Source organism: Scyliorhinus canicula, chromosome 17, assembly GCF_902713615.1.
Source record: "Scyliorhinus canicula chromosome 17, sScyCan1.1, whole genome shotgun sequence".
NCBI lineage: Eukaryota > Metazoa > Chordata > Chondrichthyes > Carcharhiniformes > Scyliorhinidae > Scyliorhinus > Scyliorhinus canicula.
Window position 1 is genome coordinate 91028605 of NC_052162.1, and position 18881 is coordinate 91047485.

Here is an 18881-nt window from a genome sequence, read left to right on the forward strand (position 1 = left end):
AACAGGCCCTTCGGCCCTCGATGTTGTGCCAAGCAATGATAACCCTACTCAAACCCACGTATCCACCCCACACCCGTAACCCAACAACCCCCCCACCCTAACCTTACTTTTTAGGACACTATGGGCAATTTAGCATGGCCAATCCACCTAACCCGCACATCTTTGGACTGTGGGAGGAAACCGGAGCACCCGGAGGAAACCCACGCACACACGGGGAGAACGTGCAGACTCCGCACAGACAGTGACCCAGCCGGGAACCGAACCTGGGACCCTGGAGCGGTGAAGCATTTATGCTAACCACCATGCTACCGTGCTGCCCACAAAAGGTAGTTAGGTAGACAGTTAGAAACAGCTGTAATCTTGGGATTACCCCTGTGCCACGTGCCAGTGAGGCTAGAAATAGGAAGGTTGTACAGCTCAACATTGTGGTTCAATGAGCTGATAATCAGCTTGGCAATCCTTCCACCATTTCCCCAAAAGGTAAAAAAAAGGTGAAGATACACTGAAAAGAGGACACACATTGGGGCTCTGGCTGGGAAATTAGGTTTTAGTGATGGACTTTTCTTCATCGGCTCCTTTGACATTGAATTAGGTAAATGGTTCCCAAGCAGCCTGGAACTTTGAAAAAATAAATCAGCTGAAAGGACTCCATGAAATTGGACTTGCAAGGGAGATACATTGACGTCTTCTGCCAAAGTACTAATATCTGACTTCAACTTCCAGTCCTTTTGACTAGAGCACTTGAATTTCTCTGCATCTTCAACTCATGGCAAAACTTCCAATTAAATATTTTCTTCGTCTTCCATCATCGAGTTATTTCAGCATTTTCGTAGGTTGAAATCTTTTGAGCCCTCAGCTGTCACAACATCATTACAGAAGGATGTCTCTTAAAGATATGTTTGCAGTCTTTCTTCATAGAACATAGAACCGTGCAGCACAGTACAGGCATTTTGGCCCGCAATGTTTTGCCAAACTAGTCTGAAACTAAGATCAAATCAACCTACTCCCAATCATTCTAGTGCACTCCATATGCCTATCCAATAACCGCTTGAAAGTTCCTAAAGTGTCCAACTCCACTACCATAGCTGGGAGTGCGTTCCACGCTCCAACCACTCTCTGAGTAAAGAACCTACCTCTGACATCCCTCCCATATCTTCCACCATAAACCTTCTAGTTATGCCCCCTTGTAACAGCTACATCCACCCGAGGAAAAAGTCGCTGAACTTCCACTCTATCTATCCCTCACATCATCTTATCCACCTCAATTAAGTCACCTCTCATGCTCCTTTGCTCCAATGAGAAAAGCCCTAGCTCCCTCAACCTTTCCTCATAAAACCTACCCTCCAATCCAGGCAGCATCCTGGTAAATATCCTTTGCACCCTTTCCAATGCTTCCACATCCTTCCTATAATGAGGTGACCAGAACTGCACACAATACTCCAAATGTGGTCTAACCAACTTGTACAGTTGCAGCATAATCTCACGGCTCAAAACTCAATCCCCCTGTTAATAAATGCTAACACACTATAATCTATAATCACACAAATCTACTAACCCAACTTTCAACTCCATCATCCAAGTAATAGCAGAGGACCCAGCACTGATCCCTGTGGTACACCGTTGGTGACTGGGCTCCAGGATGAAAATTTACCATCTAACTGTAAGTCTTTATTGACAAATAGAACTATTTAAACATGTACAGTAAAGGGCATAGGCTAGGAAGCTTTTTCGATACTTGGGTCTTTCCCATTTGTGCTCAAAACCACATGGACCCCTGGGTCTGGGTCATGTACCTTCTTCCATCACTGTGTGAGCGGTATTGCACTTAGACTCGCGTTAAGCCTGAATGTGTCAGACTCTCATACCACAGTAATCAGAATTATTGAAATAAGTTTTCCTATGTTTGAACATAGCCCAAAAGACAATGCTGTACTCTTAACGAAGGTACATCAAACATGCAGCAAATTAACTAAATGAAACATCACCAGACACAATTGCTAAAAATAGACTCGAAATTCGATCCATTATATTGTTGTGTTTACCTCAGCATCAGCCAGTTTGGAGAAGTCTGACTGGCTTCCAATGTAGAATTCAATTCCTTTATAGGCTCCCTCCAGGGTAAGGCCTCGGATCAGGAGTATGATCAGAACCACATAAGGGAACGTCGCAGTGAAATAGACCACCTGACCATGGAGAGGAGTTTGTTAGATTTCCCTGCATTGCTGGTACAACATTTGCAGCATTGAATCCAACTGAATGGTAAACTGATTGGATTGTAATCAAATTAGAGAATGAATCAGAAAACAATTGGAGGAATAATAGCTACATTGAAGGTAAAATTAACACTGTGATACATATTATAACAGAAGTTAAATTGCATAAATCTAGCTTATTTATGTCTGATATTCAGAAAAGTAACAGATTTAAACAGGAGAATTGTATGGAGTGTGCTGAATGTATTTCACTCCTCAGGTTTCTTTGCCATTCTCAATGTTTAGAGGAATCTAATTTCACTCAGACAAAACCATGGCCCTAATCTGCTCAATCACTGAGCCAGTCCTGTCCAGCCTTCCAGAACAATGGTAAATTCACCCCAAATCCCTGAATCAGTGACTGCAACCCTTGAATGAGGGGAATGTTTCAGGGGTTTAGGAGAATTGCTGCTGTTCTTTCCCTCAGGAGAAAGATCTTCAGATCTCACTCAGGCATGAAGTCCTCATGAATTATGGATCGCCCACTCCCCAAAGATACACTGTTGCCATCAAATGTGAGATAAACCTGCCCACTTCACTAATGATTTATAAATCCTAGTTTAATTCTTGCAGAAATCTATACTTTATCATTAGTTTTAAATCTGTTCATCACCAATAATTTTACCTTTCCTGAAGATTTAATTCCTTTCGATAACACTGCCCCAATTATCAGCCGGGCCAGGAGCAGATACAGGGCTAAATACCAGACGATCTCCCCAGTCTCATCCATTGAACTGGTACGGCGTAAAACCACTTTACTGAATAAAATGACAACAAACATCTTGTATGAGGATAATGTTCATTACATACACCGTCTATTTGAATAAATATTTAAGGGCAGGAGGCAAGTGATTCCACAACCAGCGGATCGTATCTGGGCTCCGCAGTCCCGCTACATCCATACCTGAATGGCATTGGACAATTAAACAACTAACTGGAGGAGAAGGCTTCACAAATATTACCATCCTCAATGATGGGGGAGCCTCACACATCAGTGCAAAAGATAAATGTGGTAGTGGCACTTTAAGGGAGTGAGTGCTCAGAGGATCATGTGACCCCCAATCAACCAATGGGCCTGAAGCACGTGAACCCTTGGGGTGAAGCACAGATGTCCCAATTAGTTAGGAGTTTGGAGTATTAGAAAATGGTGTCTTTTATCTCACCCTTTTGTATAGTTTCTTACTTTAATAAACCCTTCATCCGTTGATCTACCTGGTGGTCGTCCATCTGTCAGGGTATTACACTGGCGATGAGGATCAGAGTGTATTCTGCTCTTATGAAAACTGGGAAAGGAGACCTCATGTGAAAACCTGTCCTTCGAAGCAAACTCGTAAGCTACCAAAACCAGTCCGCTTAACTGTCCCTAATAATAGTGGACGTCAAGGGCCAAATCTCATGGGCCAGGATTGGCTTCGCAAAATTAATTAAAAATTGGCTAGAAATCTTCCAAATTAATGCAGGAGGTTTTCATGAAATCTTAAAAAAACATCAGGCCGTTTCCCAAGATGGGTTAGACAAGGTACAGGACCTTAAATTAAAGATTTACATGGATCCAGAAGCCACACCCAAGTTGTTTTTTTAGAGCTCACTGCATCCCTTATGCCTAAATGAGAAGGTTGAGCCCGAACTCAAATGTCTAGAAGAATTATGCATCATCAAACCTGCACAGTTTTTAGAGTGAGTAGCTTCAATCGTGCCAGTGGTAAAGCCAGATGGCTATCAGGAAATGCAGAGGAGACAAACTAATCCATCAGCCAAATTGGACCAATTACCCAATACCAAGAATTGAAGATTTATAAGCTGAATTATCAGGAGGCTTAACTTCCACCAAATTTGATATGAGCATGTGTACAAACAATCAAAGTTAAAATGACCATAGACACCAACAAAGGCTTATACCAGTGTTACCCTTCAGAGTCTGTGCAGTATTACACCACATGATGGAAAGTTTACTACAGGGCCTACCCAAGCTGATTGTCGTTCTAAATGATGCATTGATTACAGAAGCATCCAAAGAGGATCACCTAGCACCTCGAAGAATTGTAGCATCATAGAATTTACAGTGCAGAAGGAGGCCATTCGGCCCATTGAGTCTGCACCGGCCCTTGGAAAGAGCACTCTACTTAAGCCCATGCTTCCACCCCATTCCCATATACCGACATTACCTTTTTGACACTAAGGGGCAATTTAGCATGGCCAATCAACCTAACCTGCACATCTTTGGACTGTGGGAGGAAACCGGAGCACCTGGACAAAACCCATGCAGACACGGGGAGAAGGGGCAGCATGGTGGCGCAGTGGGTTTGCCCTGATGCCTCTCGGCGCCGAGGTCCCAGGTTCGATCCCGGATCTGGGTCACTGTGTGGAGTTTGCACATTCTCCCCATGTCTGCGTGGGTTTCGCCCCACAACCCAAAGATGTGCACGCTAGGTGGATTGGCCACGCTAAATTGCCCCTTAATTGGAAAAAATTAATTGGGTACTCTAAATTTATTTATTTTTTAAATAAAATAAAAAAGACACGGGGAGAAAGCGCAACCTCCACGCAGAAAGTCACAAGGCTGGAATTGGACCTGTGTCGCTGGAGCTGTGAGGGAGCTGTGCTCACCACTGTGCCACCGTGCTGTCAAAAGTCTTGAAAAGATTTAAGGCAGCCAGGGTAAGGCTAAAAAGAGAAAACTGAAGTGACGTACTTATCATTCAGGATAAACCCTATGGAGGAGAGAATCCAAACAATTAAGGATGCATTAGCTCCCAAGAATATGTTGGAATTGAAATTCCTTTTTGGAATGGTGAACTATTGCACCAGATTTATTCCTAATCTTTCCACAATGTTTGCACCCTCTAATGATCCTCTTGCAAATCCTTGCCTGATCCTAGTTTCCCTTTTCAATCCCTGTCTTGCTGGCTGCTTTTAAATTTCAGACTTTTGAACAACCCCTCCCCCTCCCCGCCTCTAGCTAGCATTTGAACTGGCCCAAGGGCATTCCCCTCCCTCCAGTGTGCTGTGTGGCAGGGTCCTGTGATGTCATTTTAATGGAATTGGCCAGCAGTAAACAGCTCTTCTGGAATGTCTTGTTCGATTCTTGATTGTGATTTGTGGAGCCTTTAAGACGCTTCTGGAAAGTTTCAGGAATATTAGATAGGTTCCATTGTGGCTTTAAGTTTCTGCTTAGATCTGGACAGAAGTCGGAGATGATTTAAAACATTCTTTCTATCAGTGGCGGCTGGTGATTTTAAAACACTCCCCAGCCAGGCCTGTGAAGGTAACTTCTGATTGAAAGACTAAGCAGTAGACAGACCTGTGAAAGTTTAATCCCCTGTTTGAAAAGCAGGTAAAAGCTCAGTCTGATATCTCTCCTGAGGTTCCTAAAAGGTCCTGAAGGCCAACCCCTTCTCTCACACTCTATCCCACAGCCAGAACCGCTGCACAAAGACCAGACCAGCAGCTGAAAGGCAGAGTGGACGGTGAACCTGCTGTAAACTCTCAGGAGGGGAATTCTGATACTACCTCAATGAGACTGAGAGTCAGTCTGGTGGAGGTCTGTACAAGTGAAGGTGAATCTCCAGAGGAATTCCTGCAGCCTGCGGTGTCTAAGTGAAGGCAGATTGTAGAAGATCCAAACCAACCGATGGTTTTCAATACTTCATATTCTGAGAAGTTCATCATAAAGATATTACCCCAACAGCTAACATTTTCATCTCTCGTCCCATTTAACCCCCATTATATTGATTCTTCAGCTTCACCACTGTGCGTCTGTCTTGTGTGCAAGAGTGGATGGAGGGTGGGATGGAGTTGGGGAGTAACTAGATTTGCAGACCGTTGTTCTATTATTGCCATTACATGTTTAACTCTTATCTTGTAAATTAACAGGTCTTTTGTGTTTTACTAACAAATCTGGTGCCTGTAAGTTATTGGAGCAGTTGAGGGTCAAAGATATCAGGAAAATATAAAAATTAGTGGTTAATTCACTTATGTTGGGATTCATGGGTTTTTGGGGCTGGAGTCGATCGTGCCCACAACCAGGGTGGCATAACTACACTTACACACACTAATCAAGAAGCACCGGAGATAACATTGGAAAGAACAGCCGAAAGAAGCCTTTGAACAGGTTAAACTAGCTTCACAGTCATCCAGTCTTTTGGTCTATTTTGACTCGTCAAAGTAGATAATCCTTACCTGTGATGCCCCTTATGGAATAGAGTCCGTAAGATGGTCGATGGTGCAGAAAGGCCAATCGCTTGTGCCTTGAGGAGTTGGCCAGACGTGAAGGTGTTTATTCCCAAATTGAGAAGGAGGGACGAGCCGCAACATTCGGAGTCATAAAGTTCCACCAATTTATCCACGGACAACATTTCATGTTGTTACCGATCACAAATCCCTGCTGGGGTTATTTTGAGAGTATAAGGCCGTACCCCCCCCCCCCCCCCCCCCCATAGCTTTGGCTAAGGTCCAAAACTGGCTCTTTGTTAACAGCCTGCAACTATACGTTTCAACACAGGTTGGGCACCCACATGTTGAATGTGAATTATTTGAGCCACGTTCCCCTATCTCAGAGTGACTCTAACAGTGCCACAGGAGACCGTTCTTACTTTCTTGGCACGTTGACAGCGTCAGTGACACAGATGAAGCTTTGGACCCCAAAATATCTCTTATTATCTCGAGTCAAACACAGGGGACTGGATTCTCTGCACCCTGGCGCCGCAATCGCAACCAGCGCGGGGCCGCAGAATCAATGTTCCTGCAAGAAATCAGGACTGGCGGCGTTTCCCCGATTCTGCGGGCCCCAAAAAGTGGCGTACTCGGGGAGTACACCGCGCCACCTGGGACCTACCTGGGGCCATTGCCAAAGGCCCGCTCAGCGATTCTTCGCCCCCAACAGGCCAAAGTCCCGACAGCTTGGAACTAATATGCTCCAGTTGGGATACTCGCGTGGCGGCTGCGGACTCGCCCTGGTTGGGGGCGGACCGATCGGAGGCTAGGGGGGGGCCTTATAGGCGGTGTGGAGTGCTTGTGCTGGGGTCAAGGGTTGGGTGTGCGGCCGATCAGGTGGTCTCCTTTGTGGGTCTAGCTCTGTGGTCTGACTCTGCCATCGAGCATATTTCGGCCGCCTCGTGCGTATGCGCGGCCTCTGACCTGGAAATATGGGGGCCCGTTTCTGCAGCAAAAGCTGCGAGATCTACTCCTGTCTACTAGGTCTCTGCTAGCCTCCTGTAGGGCTTGGAATTCGTGCCCCTTTGAACCAAGATTTTCTGGCGTAAATCCCGACCGTTTTGACACCGGCGTGGGAACATAGTCCCAATGATGGAGAATTCCGCCCCTGGTCCTTCGTGGCTGGTGTTATGATAACAGGTCTGAGCTACGACTCTTTCAGAGAAGAAAGGATGAGTTAAGTTGTGAAGGCGACGCATTATTATGGGGAGTAAATGTAGCTGTTCCCACCCCCTAGGAGGCTATTGCTCGAGGAGCCACACTCTGTCCATCCAGGGGTGACAAAAATGAAGATGCTCAAACTCAGTTACCTGTGGTGGACCAGGATGGATATTGACATAAGAGAATCTGGTCCAACAATGTGGCCAGTGTCAAATGCAGAAACACTTTCTGTCTGCGGCCTTCATGCACCCTTGGGAGTGGCCACGTCACAGGTGGGTGTGACTATATTTCGATTTTGTTTATCACTGATGCTCAATCCAAAAGGTTGGAAATATACAATATGAAATCCATGATCGCATCAGCAACATTAGATAAATTGTGACAGGCATTCACCACCCAGATAGGAATTGTGACTGCCAGGCAGTTCCGGCAGTCCAGCATACAGAACTTTTAATTAGAGACACTTACGATATGGGCATGAAGTCTGCGTACGTCCGCCAGTGGCTACTGGAAGGGGGTACACTTGATCTTGCGGGAACTAGGCAGCTCGCTAATTCGTTAAAAGTGGCCTCCCGTAACGTGCAGTCCTACGCCCCCTGACTGCGCGGCACCCTCGTGGGCTTTGTGGGCCCCACCAGCTGCAGACTCCAGCTCATCGAAAGCTTGCGCCGCGCGGCAGCCAGCCAACTCTGGGGGGCCCCAAGTGCTATTTTGCGGGCAAAACAAACACCCCAGGCAGCGCTGCCCGGCGCAGAGTGCAACCTGCAATGGCTGTGGGAAAAAGGGACACTTTTTGTTTTTTGTTTGCCAGGCCCGGTCGGTCGCCGCTGTTTCCAGGCCCGGCGTTCCTACACCCCTCACGTGCAACCCAGGGGTGCTGCCATTTTCCCCTTCACAAGCCACGTGCGGTCCGTGGGCGCCGCCATCTTCATCACCACAAGCGACGTGCAGCACATGGGCGCCGCCATCTTTGATGCCGCCCACCATGTGCGCCGCGTGGGCGCCGCCACCTTCGGCGCTATTTTGGATAGCGTCTCAGGACCCCTGCTCGTCTGGCCGTTGATCACCTACCGCTACCCCCACCACCGCTGATGAGCCCGGGATCTCCCAGCATCAGCCACAGCTCGCCTCTATCACCCTGGATCAGTCCCAGCCCCGCAATCTCACGACCGCGACGACGACGGTGAAGATCGATGGACACGAGATGACCTGCCTTTTTGACTCCGGGAGCACAGAGAGCTTCATCCACCCCATGACGGTAAGGCGCTGGTCCCTCCCGGTACACCCCGTCACCCATAAAATCTCCCTGGCCTCCGGATCCCATTCTGTGGAAATCCGGGGGTACTGCATCGCGACCCTCACCGTCCAAGGCATGGAGTTCAGCAACGTCCGGCTCTATGTCCTCCCCAACCTCTGCGCTGCCCTGTTACTCGGCCTGGACTTTCAATGCCGTCTCCAAAGCCTAACCTTAAAATTTGGTGGACCCCTACCCCCCTCACTGCCTGCTGCCTCACGATCCTTAAGGTCGATCTACCTTCCCTGTTTGCGAACCTCAGCCCGGATTGCAAACCCGTCGCCACCAGGAGCAGACGGTACAGTGTCCAGGACAGGATGTTCATCAGGTTGGAGGTCCAACGGCTTCTGCGGGAAGGGGTCATTGAGGCCAGCAACAGCCCCTGGAGAGCTCAAGTTGTAGTAGTAAAGACTGGGGAGAAGCACAGGATGGTCATTGACTACAGTCAGACCATCAATCGGTACACACAGCTCGATGCATACCCCATCCCCCGCATATCTGACATGGTCAATCAGATTGTGCAGTACCGAGTCTTTTCCACAGTGGACCTGAAGTCCGCCTACCACCAGCTCGCCATCCGCCCAGAGAACCGCCAATACACTGCGTTCGAAGCAGATGGCCTCCTCTATCACTTCCTTCGGTTTCCCTTCGGCGTCTCTAATGGGGTCTCAGCCTTCGAGCGAGAGATGGACCGAATGGATGGCCGGTACGGACTGTAGGCCACCTTTCTGTACCTAGATAACATCACCATCTGCGGCCACGATCAGCAGGACCATGACGCAAACCTCCAAAATTTCCTCCAGACCGCCAAACTCCTTAACCTCACATACAATAAGGAAAAATGCGTGTTCCGCACCAACTGCTTAGCCATCCTTGGCTATGTTGTGTAAAATGGAGTCCTAGGGCCCGACCCTGACCGCATGCATCCCCTCATGGAACTCCCACTCCCCCACTGCCCCAAGGGCCGGAAACGATGCCTGGGGTTTTTCTCCTACTATGCCCAGTGGGTCCCTAATTATGCGGACAAGACCCGCCCACTCATTCAGTCCACAGCTTTTCCCCTGACGGCTGAGGCCCGCCAGGCCTTCAACCGTATCAAGGCGGATATCGCCAAGGCCACGATGCATGCGGTCAACGAGTTCCTCCCCTTCCAGGTGGAGAGCGATGCATCGGACGTAGCTCTGGCCGCCACCCTCAACCAGGTGGGCAGGCCCGTTGCCTTCTTTTCCCACACCCTCCATGCCTCCACAATTCGGCACTCCTCTGTCGAAAAGGAGGCCTAAACCATTGTGGAAGCTGTGCGGCATTGGAGGCATTACCTGGTCGGCAGAAGATTCACTCTCCTCACTGACCAACGGTCGGTTGCCTTTATGTTTTATAACACACAGCGGGGCAAGATCAAAAATGACAAGATCTTGAGGTGGAGGATCGAGCTGTCCACCTATAACTATGAGATCTTATATCGCCCGGGGAAGCTCAATGAGCCCCCTGATGCCAGCGCACAAGTGGACCGACTCCGGCCTCTCCACTATGACCTCTGCCACCCGTACGGTTCACTCTGTACGGTTTCCCCACCGGGAGTCTTCCGGTTCTTCCATTTCATCAAGGCCCGCAACCTGCCCTACTCCATTGAGGCGGTCAGGACCGTCACCAGAGACTGCCAGGTCTGCGCAGAGTGCAAGCCGCACTTCTACCAGCCAGATCCGAGTGCACCTGGTGAAGGCCTCCCGCCCCTTTGAGAGTCTCAGCATAGACTTCAAAGGGCCCCTCCACCGACCGCAACACGTACTTTCTGAACGTGATTGATGAGTTCTCCCAGTTCCCTTTCGCCATCCCATGCCCCTATATGACTTTTGCCATGGTAATTAAAGCCCTCCACAGCATCTTCACTCTGTACGGTTTCCCCACCTACATCCACAGCGATCAGGGATCCTCTTTTATGAGTGATGAGCTGCGTCAGTTCCTGCTCAGCAAGGGCATTGCCTCAAGCAGGACGACCAGCTACAACCCCTGGGGAAACGGGCAGGTGGAGAGGGATAACGGGACGGTCTGGAAGGCCGTCCTGCTGGCCCTGCAGTCTAAAAATCTCCTGGTCTCCTTCTGGCAGGAGGTCCTCCCCGATGCGCTCCACTCCATCCGATCGCTCCTCTGCACCACGACTAACGAGATCCCTCATGAACGTGTGTTTGCCTTCCCCAGGAAGTCCACCTCCAGGGTCTCGCTCCCAACATGGCTGACAGTTCCTGGACCCGTCCTCCTTCGGAAGCATGTGCGGACCCATAAGTCGGACCCCTTGGTCGAAAAATTCCACCTCCTACATGCGAACCCGCAGTATGCCTACGTGGCACACCCCAACGGGCGCCAGGACACAGTCTCCCTCCGGGACCTGACACCCGCTGGATCCCCGACCTGACATCGCCCCACCTCCCCCCCAGTTGCCTCATTCACCTCTGTGCCACTCACCCTCCCTCCACCGAACCTCACCGCAGCCCCCACCCCAGTAGGATCCGTCCTCCCACTGGTTCCACTCAGGGGTGACGAAGATGAGAACAACACACTCCCGGAGTCGCAGGTGACCAAGTCGGCACCCACATCACCACCAGCACTGAGGCGATTGCAGAGGAGGGTCAAGGCCCCCGACAGACTTAAATTGGAATGTTTTCCACCGCTGGACTCTTTTTTAACAGGGGGTGAATGTGGTAGTCACCGCTAGTAGTATATTACATGTATTACGGCATTTTACGGTATTATAATCCGTATAGTAGAGGTACATGGGTAAATCCCTGCCTGCTGGCTCCACCCAGTAGGCGGCGTATAAATGTGTGTGCTCGCCGATGCTGCAGCCATTCTGATTCCATTCTGATTTGTGGTTATTGATAGTGCATTACTCTCCATCACAGCAAAGTTATGGAAGGAGTCATCAACAGTGCTATCAAATGGCACTCACTCAGCAATAACCTGCTCACAGACGCTCATATTGGGTTCCTGTGGTCTTTCAATATTCAGTCTGATTCTCCATTGTATTTTCTACCTGACATCTGTCATATGAGTACTTCTTCCTTTTCCTCTTCACTTCTATCTCTCTTGTAATTCAGGGTGTTGTAGATTTATCTGTCCAACCCTTTCACTTTGAGGGAATATATCTTGACATTGCCTGCAGTACTATCCCTTTAAATGTAGTCTATTGCTCAGTGATCGTGTTCTCCACCAACATTTGATTCCCAATCACTCGCCTCCGATATATTCTTAACCCATCGAGTTGGTTTTGCCCAATTAATTATCCATGTTCTGGATTTCTCCTTGTCCTTGTCCATCACTACAGGAGGTCCTCGGTGTAGTGCCTGAGACCCAACCACCATCATCTGCATTCTCAAATGACTTTCTTTCCATCATAATAAAGTGACAATATTCTCTGATGATTGCACAATGTTCAGCACCATTCGCGACTGAAGCAGTCCATGCCCAAATGCAGCAAGACCTGGACAATATCCAGGCTTGGGCTAACAAATGGCAAATAATATTTGTGCCACACAAGTGGCAGGCAATGGCAATCTCCAAGACTGAATCTCACCATTATCCCTTCAATGTCAATATCACCACTAAATCCCTCACTTTTTTAAAATATAAATTAAGAGTACCCAATTATTTTTTTCCAATTAAGGGGCAATTTAGCATGGCCAATCGATCTAACCTGCACATCTTTGGGTTGTGGGGGGTGAAACCCCCGCAGACATGGGGAGAATGTGCAAACTCCACATGGACAGTGACCCAGGGCCAGGATTCGAACCCGGGTGCTCAGCGCCGCAGTCCCAGTGCTAATCACTGTGCCACATGCCACGTTCAAATCCCCCACTTTCAACATCCTGGAGGTTACTGTTGACCAAAAACTAAATTGGGAAAGCTATATAAATACAGTGGCTACAAGAGTGGGTCAGAGGCTAGGAATCTTGCAGCGAGTGACTCACCTCCTGACTCCCGAAATTCTGTCTACCATTGAGAAGGCGCAAATCAAGATTGCGATAGAATACTCTCCACCTGCCTGGATGAGTGCAGTTCCAATAATACTCAAGAAGCATGACACCATCCCGGACAAAGCAACCCATTCGACTGGCTCCCCATCCACAAACATTCACCCCCTCCATCACTGATGTACAGTGCTAGAATAGTGTGTAAACTACAAGAGGCAGTGCAGGAACTCACCAAGGATCCTTAGACAGCACGAACAAATCTTATGACCACTACCATCTAGAACGACAAGGGCAGCAGACACATGGGAATGCCACCTGGAAGTTTCCCTCCAAGCCATACACCATCCTGACTTGGAAATATATCACTATTCCTTCACTACTCCAGGTCAAAATCCTGGAACTCCTTCCCTAACACCACAGAGACTGCAGCAGTTCAAGAAGGCAGCTCACCACCACCTTCTCAAGGGCAATTAGAGATGGCAATAAATGCTGGTGTCGCCAAGGACGCCCTCATCCCATAAATCACATTTTAAAAATCTCTGCCAATTCTAGGTGCAGCGATCTGAGTTCATTTACTTACTCCCAGTATTGCTCACTTGGACCCTGGTGAGGAACGTAGATTTCTGATCCATTTGGACAAGTTGCATTGTTTCCATGCAGCCATGTTGTATTCACGATTTCAGAATATCCATTATCCAGAGTGAGATTGCAGAGTGGATCTAGAAAATGGGGAATGTGTTTTAGAATTCCATTTCACTGGGAATGATGTTGTCATTTGTAGTGATATAATCAGGGTCACTACTTCCCTTTGATTGAATCAATCCAATCACTTTTATTTCATGATATTTTACCGGTGTTCTTGGATTCTGAGAGTTTGTCTGTCTGCAGTGTGAGCAACTGGTTTAGACCAAGTCAAATTTCATAAATGCTACATGGAACTAAGGGTTGTAAATGTCTTTGAAGGGGTTATTTTCCACGAATCGTGGCCCCCTTTTGATGCGCTTTTCTGGGAAGGAGCCCGAACACTGTCCAATAGACTTAACTCGCTCCGCCAAGGATTCTCGACTCTTTTTGACACCAGTGCCTGAGTTACTGAGCGAATAATGTGGACACCAGCTCAGGGCGGGATCGAATTGAGGACCCTATCACCATTGCAGATTTGTACATCCCAAAATGTTCACTGGGACTGATCGAAGCCGATCTTTGAAACCTTTATGTATTATGATTGCTTTTAGACCAAAGCCAGATACAAGTACTTTGCCTTTTCACATATGCCAACCAAATATCTACTGCCAAAAAGAAACAAGATGAGACCTTAATTTACAAGAGATGTGAGTACTAATGGGTGGAAAACAAGGAATGCAAAACATTGGAAACATAAAAACGTGGAATATGTTTGGAAGAGGCTGAGAGATTGAGGAAGAACGTTTCCAAAAGATGGGAAATAAACAGGAATAAGCTCATACACTCAGAGGACGAATGAGAAAAATATTCTGGCCAAGCAGAGATACACAAAAAGTAGTATGGAAGGGCATGTTGTGATGAGGATATTGTGATTGTGCAGTAGCATATGGATAGATTGGGTGACTGGGTGACAACCTGGCAAATGGGGTTTAATGTGGGGAAGTGTGAGGTCATTCACTTCGGCAGGAGGAATCAAAAGGCAGATTATTATCTAATTGGAGAGAGACTGCAGGTGAGTGACATTCAGGGTGGATCTAGGTGTTCTAATACTTGAATCACAAAAAGCTAGCAGGCAGTTCAGAAAATAAACGGCATTTTGGCCTTTAATGGGAGGGAATTTAAAAATAGGGAGGTTTTGGTACAATTGTACAGGTTTCTGGTGAGGCCTCACCTGAAATACTGTGTACAGTTTTGTCTCCATTACCTAAAAAAGGATAGAGTAACATTCAAAGCCGTCCAAGCAGTTTGGGCAGCACGGTAGCATTGTGGATAGCACAATCGCTTCACAGCTCCAGGGTCCCAGGTTCGATTCCGGCTTGGGTCACTGTCTGTGCGGAGTTTGCACATCCTCCCCGTGTGTGCATGGGTTTCCTCCGGGTGCTCCGGTTTCCTCCCACAGTCCAAAGATGTGCACGTTAGGTGGATTGGACATGATAAATTGCCCTTAGTGTTGAGTGGGGTTACTGGGTTATGGGGATAGGGTGGAGGTGTTAACCTTGGGTAGGGTGCTCTTTCCAGGAGCCGGTACAGACTCGATGGGCCGAATGGCCTCCTTCTGCACTGTACATTCTATGATCTATGATCTATGATCAATGGAGATTCACCAGGCCTGCATCTGTATTCCTTGGAGTTTAGGAGAGTGAGGGGGTGACCTTATTCAAACATTTAAGACCCTGAGGGGGCTTGACAGGGTAGATGGGAGAATCTCGAACAAGGCCACATTGCTACAAGATAAAGGGCCGGTCATTCAAAACTGAGGTGCGCAGAAATTTCTCCCAAAGAGGGTGGTGAACCTCTGGAATTCTCTGCCCCAGAGGGTGGGGGAAATGAAATGAAAATGAAAATCGCTTATTATCACAAGTAGGCTTCAAATGAAGTTACTGTGAAAAGCCCCGAGTCGCCACATTCCGGCACCTGTTCTGGGAGGTTGGTACGGGAATTGAACCGTGCTGCTGGCCTGCTTTGGTCTGCTTTCAAAGCCAGCGATGTGGGTCATTAGAAGTATTTCAATTAAGGGCAGCACGGTGGTGCAGTGAGTAGCACTGCTGCCTCACGGCGCCGATCTCCCAGGTTCGATCCCGGCTCTGGGTCACTGGCCGTGTGGAGTTTGCACACTCTCTCTGTGTTTGCGTGGGTTTCGCCCCCACAACCCAAAGATGGGCCGGGAGGTGGATTGGCCATGCTAAATTGCCCCTTAATTTGGGAAAAAATAATTGGGTACTCTAAATTTAAAAAAAAGTATTTAAAGTGGAGGTGGATAAATATTTGATAGACCGAGGCATGGAGAGCGGTCTATGGGGAAATGGCTCAGGAAAGGAATTGAGGCTGGCTTAGATCAGCCATGATTGTATTGAATGACGGGGCAGGCTTGAAGGGCCTGGTGGCCTTCTCCTGCTTCTATGTCTCGTGTTCAAACAAGAGTAATATCCAAGAAGCACAAACACACGTCTGGCAAGCAGGAGATAAAAAGGTGAAACAAAAACAGAAAGATTGAACAAGCAAGGCAGAAAGAATCAAAGAACAGGTAACAAGCTGGGAGATTTAGAGGGTAAAAAAAAAACACTGTTTTAATATAACGGCCTCAATGAGCAATACCATGGAAAATACGTTAATTTTTAAAAAATGTAATCAAAATCGGTTTGATGCTGACTCGTGACTATCCTGAAAGCCCAGTGAATTTTTACTCCTGACTTCTATCTAAACATTTCTGCTGTAATATCAAAATGGAGATGGCCATTGAAACTAATCCCAACATTTTCTCCCCTCAGCCCGTTTCCCAGAGTAAAATTGAACAGTGGGTCTCCATACTTTACCCAATAGACGTTCAGACAGTACCTTTGGGAGCCCTGCTGCATGTTTCATCTGCGCCCCACCAACTGAGGCAGTCTGCCCACGGCAGGGGGGTTTGGAAGGAAGCGAACAAGTAGTACAGGCTGTAGGCGGTGATGCAGGTGTAGGAAATCGTGGCAAATCCTGATCCTAGGACCATAGTGAGCCCAACACCTTAAAACGAAATGGAGAGAACTTAGATTCAATTCTATTGATGTGAAATAAGTTACTTCACGTAGATGCATTTGGTAAAACTGAGCAACTTTGTTCTGTTGTTATCAGTAGAGCAGTGATGTTAGGTTACTCATGTTTAGATAATTTTCTAAATTTAAAGTGCAAACTAGGCCTAAGCTGCATTTTTGTGCTGTATTACAAATAAGATGCCGTAATGTTTAATTCGCGAAACAGCTTTTTTAAAAAGCACAAGTAGCGCAAAACAAGTATAGCTCACGGAAGGTGAGAGAGGAGAGAAACTTTCCTAATTCAGAGAAAACGGGGTAGGCGGCAGGCAAAACTTCAGGAAGATGGAAGAATTTTGCAGAGAGAACCAAAGTTAACAGACATCTTCTTCTCATTAAAGCTGGTCTTCAATGACTTTGCTCTTGAGCAGCGGATGGCCTGGCGAGTTGCTTCTGATGCATTCAGCACAACGTACATCTTAGCTAGGAGGAATCCATCAAATACTTGAAGTTGTGTTGAACCCTTTGATGAACTACCCACCAAAAACCCACTTCATTGTCAAAAACTGTTCACTTCCACCAGCTGAACATAATCTGTCTCAATCTATCTGCGACTGAAATCACCATTCATGCCTGTAGGCTCCAGGCTTGACTATTCTAATGCTCTCCCAGTTGGCCTCCCATCTTCACCCTTTCATATCTTTGTGCCCATCCGAAGGGTTTCTGACAGGAACTTAACTTGTTAAAAATCTTATTCCCTAATTTCTCCTGTGCTTGCTGATCTAAATTGTACCCAGTCCAACAACTTCTATCACTTGACAGTTCTCGCACAACTTTGCAATTTACCTGCAGATGTGTCCCTCTATCTTTCTTACTACTTGGAGTCTATAGGATAGATTGAGTAGAGTGAGCGTCCTTATTTTGCTTCTCAGCTTTAACCAACTACATTTTGGCCTTGATCTCTCAAGCACGTCCTATTTTTCTAACACTACAGTGTATTCCCCAATCATTGAGGAAGTAAAGTCACCATAGTCCCAGATGACCTCAAAGGGGAGAGCTGGCTGGTGGTGATTTAACCTGAGGACCACCACACCTCAGGTGAGGGTCAAGGATAAGAAAGTGGGGCCCTAATCATTGCTGCCACACCATTTCCCTTTATTCCTTCTCAATTTTTATGATCACAGTTAAGCTTGAATATTAAGCACCCACATACATACATTCTAAGCTACCTTTGTTTCTTTATTGTCCTTCTTAGTCTGCTCCTACGTAATGCACTACTACTTTCTTCTCCAGTGTGAGTCAACATTTGTAGCCCTCTCAGCTGCACCATGATGCAAGCCACACATTAACCCTCCCTATCTTCCCACTTCGATTCTTGACAGTTCATTGCACTGGGAGGAATCCAGAGAGATTACTTGCACTTGGAGTTCTATTTTTTAATATTCTCCCGAGTTCTTGAAAATCAAAATGTTGGATCTCAAAACCTGTCCTCTCTATGTCAGTGGGACAGATGTGTACCACAGTTTTTGCCTCATTTCTTTCCACTGTAAACATTCTGCACTCTCTCTGTGATGTCCTTTCCCCTGTCTCCAGGGAGACAGCACAGCACATAGAACTCACAATGATGGTTACAAAAATGACAGCCCTCCCCAACTGTGGAAACTCCTGTAATGATTGCATTTCTGCTCTATGCTGCTGTTTCCTATACGTTATGTTGCCCATTTGTGCCACAGTTCAACAACACTGCTTCAGTGCTTTGACACAGCCAGCATTTAAGAATGGTGAATATCGATTTGAGTGGCATAAAAGACTCCTGCATGGCCTGTCTTATCCGACTCTCTGAATGGCCATTCATCTACTGCCCTGACCACTTTCAGCCTGTGGGGCACTGGGGTGACTATCTCCTGGAATTTAAGATTTCAGGAAACTCTTACTCTCCCTGATGCTCCACAATAACTCCAGCTGTCCGTCAAGCTTGAAAATCAGCTTGAATCTTTATATGTTCCTCCATGTTAGACATGTAGCTGCTGTTGTATAAAGTCAAAGGTTCTGCTCCTTTTCCACAAACACCTTTATTTCACTTTAACAGACTCTGCACAAAACTCTATCATCACCTGACACAAAGGCCACCTGAAGCCCCTTTATATATCAGTGTCAATTATTGGATACTTAACATAAATGGGACAACTAATTGGATTGTCTCTTAACCCATTACTTATCATTCCTTGGAGAAAAAAAATAATTTGGTGTAAACAAAATTTCAAGATACTCAAAAACACACACAATTTCTCCCCTTCTTTTT

The 18881-nt window shown here is 47.1% G+C and overlaps 1 protein-coding gene across 2 annotated transcripts in view; it reads right to left on the reverse strand.

Moving 5' to 3' along the window:
• Positions 1 to 18881, reverse strand: part of LOC119951659 (sodium- and chloride-dependent neutral and basic amino acid transporter B(0+)-like) — an 86098-nt gene that overhangs the window by 40211 nt on the left and 27006 nt on the right. For both annotated transcript variants that reach the window (XM_038774847.1, XM_038774846.1), the window contains 4 exons: positions 16407 to 16574; positions 13468 to 13606; positions 2878 to 3010; positions 2043 to 2183 (listed from right to left, as the gene is read on the reverse strand). In XM_038774847.1, coding sequence (XP_038630775.1) covers positions 2043 to 2183; positions 2878 to 3010; positions 13468 to 13606; positions 16407 to 16574 — 581 coding nt within the window. The remainder of the gene's footprint in view (positions 1 to 2042; positions 2184 to 2877; positions 3011 to 13467; positions 13607 to 16406; positions 16575 to 18881) is intronic.